This window comes from Megalopta genalis, chromosome 11 (assembly GCF_051020955.1).
Source record: "Megalopta genalis isolate 19385.01 chromosome 11, iyMegGena1_principal, whole genome shotgun sequence".
NCBI lineage: Eukaryota > Metazoa > Arthropoda > Insecta > Hymenoptera > Halictidae > Megalopta > Megalopta genalis.
Window position 1 is genome coordinate 4,407,375 of NC_135023.1, and position 10,466 is coordinate 4,417,840.

A 10,466-nucleotide genomic window follows, 5' to 3' on the forward strand; every position below is an offset into this window, starting at 1 on the left:
TTTTTAACTTGGTCGGCTTTGCAGGTCGCGATCGCGATGGAAGGACGAGTAGGATGTCTCGCGGAAAAGAAGACGAGGAAGAAGCGAAAGGAGTTGGAAGAAAAAGGATCGGTGTTTCGAACGGAGGATGAACTCGCGTAAATCGAGCAAGCGGCGAACGAGGGAACGAGAGAACGAGCAAAGGACGAGCAAAGAACCAGTCGGCCAGTCGTCCAGTCGCATGAATGGATCCAGAGGACATGCAGAGTTAGCGAGATAGAGATAGATAGATAGATAGAGAGAGAGAGAGAGAGAGAGAGAGAGAGAAAGAGAGGGAGAGGGTGAGCGAAACAGAGACGGTGGCAAGGATGGAAGGAGGTCAAGAGTGGAACGAGGAGAAGCTGGTGAATGAACGAGAGTCGGATTCACTAACCTGCCAGTCCACGCAGTCCGGAAACCGACGAGCAACTGAGAGAGTTGCCGTCATCGGGTCGACTATTCGCCTTCCTTTCCATCCCCGCTTCCAGCACACCCCTGGCTCTCGTTTCCTCCCTGCCTTTTCCACCCTCCTCTTTCGAGCCCCCTCTCGCCTCCCCGTTGCACCCTCTTTGCAACCACCAGCGTCCTCCCGCCGTTCTCGCCTCACCTCGCCGCCGCCGCTCCATTCTCTCCCGATTCTCGCCCTCTCCGTCACCCTCACCGCGTCCTTCCTTCGCTCGCCGTAGGCGCGCCGACGATCTCGTTGTTTCGGCGAGCGCCGCGAGCAACCGCGTTTCTCTCTCTCTCTCTCTCTCTCTCTCTCTCTTTCTTATTTTCCCCCGTTCGTTTCGTCGAGAAAAGTTCTCCGCGCGTTGCGATCGTTGAGATCGGAAGAATCGATTTCCGATTTCGCGACAAACTTTTCGTCCGTATTTCCATTCGGTTCGATCGTCTCGGAAATCGCGTGCCGGAAATTTTCATCGGCTTCGCGACAGAGATTATGGAATCGCGATAATTGGGCGGAGAGACGAACCGACCGATCCGGAAGAACGTCGGAAGTCGCGCACGGTTCGTTCGATGGTTCCTCGACGATACAAAGTTCGAAGAGATGGAAAAGATTTTCGATCGGTCGATCGACGCCGTAAAAGGGCGTCGAAGCGCGAGCCAGCCGCCTCTCCGCGCAACAAGTTTCTCTCGAGGACTCGAAATCGTCGGACTCTCCTCGCGACTTACCCCCGAACCCAGAACACCGAACCGAGCGCTTCCTGCCTTCCGATAGAATTTCGATTTAGGAACGGCTCATCGACCGACGAGAATTTTCGTCGAAGCGAAACCATTGGTACGGAATCGGGTCGACGAGTCGTGCGAATTTTGTAAAAAAAGCCATACCCCGTTCGGGCCGATAACGCGCGCGCGTGAGTCGGAAGAGGGGCGGGGGACGAGCGGACAGGGATGGAACGGCGCGCGCGTCGTCCCTCGTTAACCACCCACGGAATTTCGGTAAACGGACCACCGTGGGGGTTGCCTCGCCCCTCGATATCCTGCCCGCCGTGACTCCGGGTTTCAAGGCCCCTTCCCCGTCTCCGCTGCTTCCGCCGCTCCCGTCGCCTACGACCACCCCCGACCGCCTCGCGAAGCTCCGGAGAGTTGTCACGGCAGTGCGGCTGCTGAATGAGCCAAAGTGGGGGTAACCGTCTCCTCCGAACTACCCACGCAATCGATAACAGCCTCGCCGCTTCTACTGAATGGACTCTGCCCACCGTACGGTCTGTCTCGATCTCTCTCGCTCGCTTCGCTCTGGTTCGAGCGCGGCCCTTCCTCCTCCTCGTCGTCGTCGTCGTCGTCGTCGTCATCGTCGGCAGCAGCAGCAGCAGCAGCAGCAGTAGCAGCAGCAACATAAGCAACAACACAAGCAGCAACACAAGCACCAACATCGTCGACATCGGTGTCAGCCTCAGCCTCAGCCTCGGCCCTTGTTCTCGGCCACTCGGCCTCTTGGCCCCTTGGCCCATCGACATCACTCTATCGATTACTACGCTCTTGCATTCCCCGCGATCCCGTGGGCTCCGCGGGTTTCGCGGGGAGCCGCTCCATCGATCCGGCCAACCGTACTACAGTTCATTCATAAATCTTTGCTGGTTTTCGTTCGACGACGTTACGCTCTTCTTTTTCTTCTCCGCTTCCGCGTAACGCGCGTCTCGGTCTAGAATCGGTCCATCGAATCGCGCTCCGTCGAGATATCGCGCGTTCGTCCATCGATACCATCGATACCATCGACACCATCGACACCATCGACACCGGATTATGTATACGGTTACGCGCCGACACGGTGTGCCGTCGCGACTCGAAACGAGAAACGAAACGCGTTATCGTCGTTCGAACGTCGCGAGGGATGCGGGATAAAAGCAAGTACGAAAGCCGAGGTTAAATAGTTAATAAATTTATTTATGACATTTCTGTTAAATACTGTACATTATTCCATTAGTTTTAAATGCTTGAATACGTGTACGAATTAATCGCTAGCAACCACTAGCCATCTACGAGAGTTGCTATAAGCTATAAATAGTGATACGTGTTCGAAGAATCGGTGTAGGTTTTGGGCGATGATTCGTCTTCTAAACGCATTCGTTCGGTCGTAATTATGCGAAGCCTGTTCGGATTTCGGAATTCGGACTTCGGACTTCGGACTTCGGATACATCGAACGTTACGGTGTCGTTAAAAAAGATATATAAGTTGTATACGATGAGAAAACGTTGATCGAACGTATCCGCGGTCAGGCTTACGATCTACGTTTCCCTACGGTATCGAAGCTCGAGGGAGTAACCGAGGCGAGAAGATTCTAGAAACGTACAGGCGTAAAATCGTAGAAACCTACGGATTTTTGCGTATACAGACGGATCGACTGTTTCCGGGTTCCCTTTCGAATCCATATGCCGCGATCGTATCGTCGTTGCTCCGCGACACGGGACAGAGATGCGCGCGCGCGCGCGCGCGTATACTCTATCCTATTCTATTCTATTTCATTCTTTTGTATTTTTTTTTTCTTATCTTGTCTCATCGTCTTTTCTAAAATAATTAACTATACGATACGCGAGAACCGTAAGCGATATACGTTCGCGCGTCGAGAGAACACCGATGTTACACCAATATTTTTACGACGCAGGTGTACGATGCGCGAGTACGAGCAGGAGTGTGATCGCGATTGTGACCGTGACTGCGACTGTGATATCGTGTGTCCGGAATAGTTTAAAAGGGGTATAAAAAAAAAAGAGAATCACGATTCGTGAAGCGAGCGTTGGTCCTTAACCACTGGTGGAAGATCATCTTTCGCTGCTCCAGTAACTCTTACCGATAACCTCTAGAAAGAAATGTACAGTTGTTTTTACGGCGCGTACGGTGTGTGCGGCTCGGCCGAGCCTGCTACCTTCGCGCTACCTCCGCGCTGCCGTCACCGCTACACGCGACGGGGACGCGACACCTCGGGCCGGAACGCGACGCGACGCGATGCGTGTACGATGCGACGCGACGCGACGCGACGCGACCCAACCCAACAACCCAACTCGATGCGACCGCAACGCAACGCGTCGTGTGCACCTACTACACACCAGCTGCGTACCTACCTGTACGATTGCTGCCGCCAACAGGGCTACGACTTCGAGAGTAACTCCTGCTGTAACTCCGACGGTTCCCGCGGCCGTTGTGTTCCCTACTGTGACTTCGACTTCTGCTTCTGGAGTAACTGCGATCCTTTCCGTTGCGGCCACCCCTCGATCGCCATCGATTTCTTCCGCCTAAACGAGCACCAGTTGAATTTCATTTGCGACACCGTGCGCGCGCGCGATCGAATCTTAGCCTTTTAGTAATCAAGGTTCGGCCCTTTTCGAGCTTTTTAATACGGCTTTTGCCTGAAAAGAGAATCTCGCAAAGCAAGGTACCTCTGTGTCTCCCGTATCCACCGCTTTTACTATCTGCAAGCTCCAGCAACTTTGGATTTATAACTTGATTCGCTTCTTTCAGTACCTGGATTAGGTCGTTGGCCTTGTTCGAGTTGTTCGGCGTGAAAAATGTATAAGCTGTACCGGTTTTTTGACGACGACCTGTTCGACCGATTCGATGGACGTAATCCTCCGAACAGGAAGGATAGTCAAAATTGATGACAAACTTGACGTCTTCAACGTCTGAAATAAAGCGCACGTATTAGCTGCGTCGGTTTCCAAAGATTTCCTGCCTGTCTTACGGACGGACAGACGCGTTTCGTTCAAATAGTCCGGATACGACGCGATACGATACGATATAATTTAATACGATAATATTATATCATATAATAGAATAGAGAATAGAACGTGATGTAATATAATATGATATTGTATAGTACGATGAAGAGTGTGTGGTACGGTGTAGTGTAGAGTAGTGTGGTATATAGCATCGTATAGTATAGTATGATATAGCATAGCATAGCATGGTATGGTATAACGTGTAGGATATGCTATCGCGAACTCGAAACGGAACGACTCTATGCGTTGAAACGCGCTCTCCAAAAGCAGTCGCTTCGATAAGTATACGCGCGTGGATGCATCGATCGCGTATCGCGATCCCCGAGTGTAAATCGCGTATTAGAAACAAGGCAAAGATATTGATTTTTCTACGAGCCGCTTCTATTCCGATCCCGAAGGATAGCGAAACCGAACGAAATCTGAATCAACTGCTCGTTTGGAGAGCGTTTCGACGAACGCGCGAGTACAAAGCTCTGGAATATGGTAAAGAAAAGATTTCGCGCGAAGGCGATTCCGATTTCCTTTCAACTTTTAAGCGAATCGTTGACGAATTCTTGAAACGGAATCCGGATCGAATTCTTAAATTCGTCCGCGTCCCAACGTTCTTCGTAACGCGAAAAAGGAAAGAAAATCGGAACCAGGATCGATACCGATATAGTAGTAGTAGTAGTAGTAGTAGTAGTAGTAGTAGTAGTAGTAGTAGTAGTAGTAGTAGTAGTAGTAGTAATAGTAGTAGATGTTAAGATACGAGCGATCAACGACAAAGTTTTTGCAAAGGATATACAAGGATGGAATAAGTGTAAGCTTACGAAATGGCGTATGACGTGTATAGGCGCGTATTCGGTGTTTCGTAAGATGCGACATGCCCGAATCGCTCGAAATTTTCAAACAAATGGAAGAACGAAAGAGAGGAAACGAGAAAATCGTTTCTTGGCATAGGATTGTTTCGTCTCTTTCTCTATCTCTCCTCTCTCCCTCTATATATATATATATATATCTGTCGCAGCTTACGAAGCCCTATGCTGTATATGCTCGTGTGACGAAGGTGTACGCGCAGAGTCTCGTAGAAAATTTGTACATTTCATTCGTGTACGGTTCCATAGTTTCGAACGACGACTACGCTTCGTTTCAACGAACACGTTTCTACGTGTATACACAATGGTCGGCAACGCGTATCCTTTTCTAGTCGACTCTGAACCTGTTCGTGGTGTGTACATACGCGTGTGAACGTTCACATATATGTATAGATATACATTGTACATATGTATATATGCACACACGCGCACAGAGCTATACGCGCGAGTGTTGGCGTATAGATGCGCGTGTCGCGTACGTATATGTGCATATGTATACATACATACATACGTACATTATATATATATTATACGTATACATACATACATATATATATATATATATATATATATATATATATATATATATACATATACATATACATATACATATACATATATATACACAGCAATGAATTGAAGATTACTGTTATACTAAAATTAGGCAGTGGGTGAGTGTCGCTAGCAACGTACGGGCAGGGCCTGGCTGTTTGCGCTCGCTCCAGCTACAGCCTCCGCCACTCTGTTGCTACAGGGCACGCTTAGAGAGGCTCTGGCATCAGCTACCATGCCACCGCCTCATTGGACCGTTGTTGGGTCTGATTAGCTTGAGCGGCCAGCGCAGGGGATTCTATTCTGGCAACAACGACTTGGCCAGCCCAGATGGCGTACAGCGTAGCGTAGAACTGATATCCAGTATGTAGGAGGTAAAGTAGATCCCGATTTGGCCCAGACTGGCCCTTCACGGAATTGACGTATAGAGGCACGCGTCGCAGCCAGCGCAGACAATGCAAACCAGTGCACCACCGAACAAACAGGCGGCGGGCACCCCCAATTTGCTTTGCATTACCCGGCGTGGGCCTGCGCGCAATGTGCCTCTGCAATACAAACAAAGATCCAACCGCGTTAGCTACATGCTCGCTTAGATGGCTTTCTGTGTTGATCAATATATCAATTTTCTATTATACTTTTACTTCCCTTCTCTCTACCCCTTTCCCCATCGTTTCTCTTCTCCATCTACCTTCTACCCCTGTCCCGTTACCACTCTCGTTCTCGTTACCAGTTCGATCTCGTTTCGCGTTTCGACGAAACTCTACCCAAAAACTCCCACCCCATCCTTTACCAGTCTCTCTCTCTCTCTCTCTCTCTCTCTCTTTCACTTTCGTTCGTTTTCCGTCGACCATGTTCGACCGAGCATCGATAGGTTTCCGACCTTGTCCCGTCCACGAGTTCCCGATATCGCGAGCCAATTTCGACAAACTAGAATTTACAACGATGGAATTTACACACGGTTCTCCTTCTTTCTTTCTTTCTTTTCTTTTTCTCGATCGACCATCGCGTCCTTGTTATTTTACGAATCGATCGAACAACTTATTATTTATAATTCTCTGATCATTTCGAAAGTTTTCTCGAATTCTCGCGTTTCAATTATTCGAACGTTAGAATCGTCGCGAATGAACCACGTTATGCTTTTGGAAGATCGTTTGCGCGCAACTTTTTATTCGAACGGATTCGCAACAAAAAATAATCTTAGTCTCCTACTCCGCGTTTGAAAAACGCTATCGACCTTACTCGAAACGTAAATCATCGGAAATGTAACAAAAACGAAAGAGAAGAAGCAACTAAATGGACAAATAAATAAATTTTAAAAATACAGTACATATTGTGCACATATTTCGTATATACGAGTGGTTTGCTACCGGCGATTCGATTGCTTGTTATCGAGTGATCGTACTACCGTTTCGGCACATAAAGTGGTCCAAAGTCTCTATAAGAACGCGTACGCAACGAAACCTTGTTCCATGTCCGATATCCGAACGCGAAGACGGACGATGTACGTGCGTACACATATTTCGTATCGAATTTCCGTGTAATCGCACTGTACGCTCGCGTCTACCGTCTATCACCGCTGTTACACCGGTAACGTGAAAGTACATGAGGTAACAGTTTTCAAAAAATGCAGGAACAAAATATCTTGCGTACCGCAGCAATTATCGAACGCAAACAAGATTTACAGAGGCAACGTTATATTCGTTAAATATCTCATTCTCCGTACCAAAGGAAAACGAGCAACGATGCTTGATCTTAAAATTTCATTGTATCGCAACAAATATTTTACTTACCAAGACCACGAGCAGCAACGTCTGTTGCAACGAGTATCGGAGCTTTTCCGGATCTAAAATCTGAAAAATAATACCGCCTTTTAAACGACTATCGCGACGATTCGAGTTCCGCGGTACTTGCCTTGTAAAACCCAATCCCTTTCTTGTTGCGTCTTGTCACCGTGTATGCAAACAGCAGGCCAGCCGTCTCTCTTCATTTTCCTAGTTATTTCGTCTACTCTGCGCTTCGTTTCGATAAACACTATCGTTTTGTTCTCGCTTTCCGCCATTATTTCTTTCAAAAGCGTGCTCAATCTACGAATAGAACAAAGAAAGAAGCGAACGAACGCGTTAGATACGAATTCGAGCAAACGCCGATACGATGTACCAAAATAACGTACTTGTTCTCTTTTTCGTAATCTTGACAAACGTCGATGATTTGCAATATGTTATGGTTGGCAGCCAATTGCAGGGAACCGACGTTGATCTGCGCGTAATCCTTTAAGAAATCTTCGGCTAAATTTTTCACTTCTTTAGGCCACGTGGCAGACCACATCAACGTTTGCCGGTCCGGTCGAATTTGCTCGATAATTTTCCTAATTTGTGGTTCGAATCCCATGTCCAACATTCTATCCGCCTCGTCCAGTACCAGGTAGGTGCATCTTTTCAAGTTTGTACGACCGGATTCCAGGAAATCCAACAGTCTACCCGGCGTAGCTATCACGATCTCCACACCACCGTCCAAGTCCCTAGCTTGCGCTCCCTTCGGTGCCCCGCCGTACAAACAAGTATTTCTAATACCGGACGAATGTCCAAAATCGTCGGCGACTTGCTGAATTTGTTGCGCGAGCTCCCTGGTAGGAGCCAACACCAACGCGATAGGTCCATCCTTGCGACCCAATTTAGGTTGACTGTTGATATGTACGATCGCCGGTAATATGTAAGATAATGTTTTTCCGGAGCCGGTCGACGCGATTCCAACCATGTCTCTTCCACTCAAAGCGATCGGCCATCCTTGCGCTTGGATCGACGTTGGTTCGGTAAAACCTTGCCTCCTGAAAGGAACGAACAGCAGTGTTAAAACGTGGAACCGATTAGAATATTAAATGTATATGTATATATATATATATTTATATATATATCCGTACTTACTTGATCTCCTTCAGAACGTAGTCCGGAAAGCCTGTCTCTTCGAAGGTAAACACAGGATTAGGTATATTCTTTCCTTTCAGCGTAATCTCTTTTTCGCTTCTGTATTGCTCCACTATTCTAAGGTCACGATTTTGAACCGACTCGTGCGGTATATAAAAATCTTTCTTGAAGGGTTCCAATCTACTCAGATCCCACCGAGGTTTCCTCAAGTTTGCTCCAGGCTGGCCACGACTGTTTCTGCCACCGCCTCGATCTCGACCGCCACTACCTCCCCAGCTTCTTCTGTCTCGTGGAGATCTGCTTCGAGACCTTGTACGGGATCTGCGTCTCCTGTCTCTATCACGGCTCCGACTGTAATTGATTTCATCGCAATTATAGTAAACAGATTATTTTTAGTTTTCCATTACTCTATACTACTATGATCTCGACTCGTGCGAATCTCTCTACTTCTAGCTCGATGCAGGACTCCTCTGGAGAGATTTCTATCAAACTCAGAGTCAAAGAAGCGTAGGAGGTTCTATATAAAATCGATCGACTAGACATCAACGAGAGAATTCCCGGTAAATACTACATTCGGAGTTACGCGTTCTTTCGTACACAGGCGTGGAAGCGATCGCATTTCGATGAAATCTTTAGAATTTTTCCAAGATGTACGCGTTTAATAGCAAATACGTCGAGCATATTGATAACACGTACGTACTCCAAAGCATCGTATATACGTGCTTCGCTGCTTACCTTCTATAGCGACCCATATTCAATTTCTCCTCGGTTTCGTTCTTCTTTTACCGAAATGTTGTGTACTACTTGCAATAGTAATATGTAGCAACAATAGTTACTCAAACATAAAAAAAAAGCCGCGAGATACCATGTAGTACCTTGAAAAACTTGAATCCAATCAGAAGACGCAAATGAAAGCGGCTTCTACACCGCGGACAACACAATTGTGTGAACGGAAGAGGGTGTCGTAAAAGTTCAACGCATGCGCAACACCGGCTAAAAATGTTCCACATACGCACACATTCGTATGCACATTTCGCAAATCGCATTCGTTCGTTCGTATTTACGTATGCATATACATACATGTACGACATGTTTCGCGTTTCGTATGGTTTAAAAAAGAAATTAAATAACAAATTTCTAGATATAGGCGATCTTACAGTGGTGATACTTAAATTTTTGAAAACGCAAATGAATGCAAGAAAACAGGCTATGATACGTCAATTGTACCTTGCATGTTTGCATCTTAGACTTTGAAAACAACATCTGCATTGGACATATGTGGGCGGTTGCGACTCGCGACGCCTCCTTTGGAGAAAAATCAAAGCTCGGTTCGGCGTCTGTGCAGCGCCAATTAGGATAGCGTCGAAACGCTCAAACTGTTAGTCAAAATCGACCGTCGGTAATTTGGCTAATAGTTTGAGCGTTTTGCCGCTGCATCAATTGACGCTGTACGGACGTCGAACGGAGCACCGTTGTACTTCCGACAGAGGCGCCACACACTCGGAATGCATGGTCGCCTAAAAACATTAATTATGGCAAAATTAGGGCATAGCAAACTAAACCGAGGACGCGGAACTGTTCAGAAGAATCTACTGGGTAGATATAGCATAAAGAAACAAACAACAACATTACGTAATTAATTGTTCTCTGAAGTTTGGTTATATATTATGTCAACTAATTTTTTGTATTTTGCGTCGTTGTCTTTTGATTTTCTTACACGAAATAGATGCAGCAAATTCTCCTGAACAATTCTATGTCCTTGATTTAGTTTTTTATGCCGTATTTTTGCCATAATCAGTGTTTTTAAACGACCTAAAATTGTATATATGTGGCGCCTCTATCGGTGGAACAACGAAGCTCCGTTCGACGTCCGTACAGCGCCAATTGATGCAGTGACAAAATGCCC

The 10,466-nt window shown here is 47.0% G+C and overlaps 3 protein-coding genes across 6 annotated transcripts in view; 1 reads left to right on the forward strand and 2 right to left on the reverse strand.

Moving 5' to 3' along the window:
• Nucleotides 1-503, reverse strand: part of LOC117226436 (uncharacterized) — a 5,801-nt gene extending 5,298 nt beyond the window's left edge. Inside the window, exon 1 of the mRNA XM_033480738.2 lies at nt 413-503. Within this exon, the coding sequence (XP_033336629.1) occupies nt 413-466 (54 nt within the window). The 5' untranslated portion in view covers nt 467-503. The remainder of the gene's footprint in view (nt 1-412) is intronic.
• LOC117226424 (MAM and LDL-receptor class A domain-containing protein 1) overlaps nt 1-2,422 on the forward strand; it is a 13,698-nt gene extending 11,276 nt beyond the window's left edge. Inside the window, exon 11 of the transcript XR_004491777.2 lies at nt 25-2,422. The gene's annotated coding sequence lies outside the window, so the exon portion shown is untranslated. The remainder of the gene's footprint in view (nt 1-24) is intronic.
• LOC117226428 (putative ATP-dependent RNA helicase DDX5) lies at nt 2,383-10,381 on the reverse strand. 4 transcript variants are annotated; one of them, XM_033480725.2, is made up of 8 exons: nt 9,296-10,376; nt 8,561-8,911; nt 7,810-8,463; nt 7,551-7,723; nt 7,430-7,489; nt 3,980-4,137; nt 3,580-3,750; nt 2,383-3,317 (listed from the first exon to the last, which is right to left on the reverse strand). In XM_033480725.2, exons 1-8 carry the CDS (start codon nt 9,310-9,312, stop codon nt 3,234-3,236), a joined length of 1,668 nt encoding a protein of 555 aa, XP_033336616.1. In that variant the 5' UTR covers nt 9,313-10,376; the 3' UTR covers nt 2,383-3,233. The 4 variants fall into 4 exon arrangements, 3 of the variants coding, with proteins under 3 accessions (XP_033336616.1, XP_033336615.1, XP_076381260.1); XM_033480724.2 differs by having other exon boundaries at nt 3,895-4,137; nt 9,296-9,990; XM_076525145.1 differs by having other exon boundaries at nt 2,383-3,750; nt 9,296-10,381.
• Nucleotides 10,382-10,466: the final 85 nt, after the last annotated feature.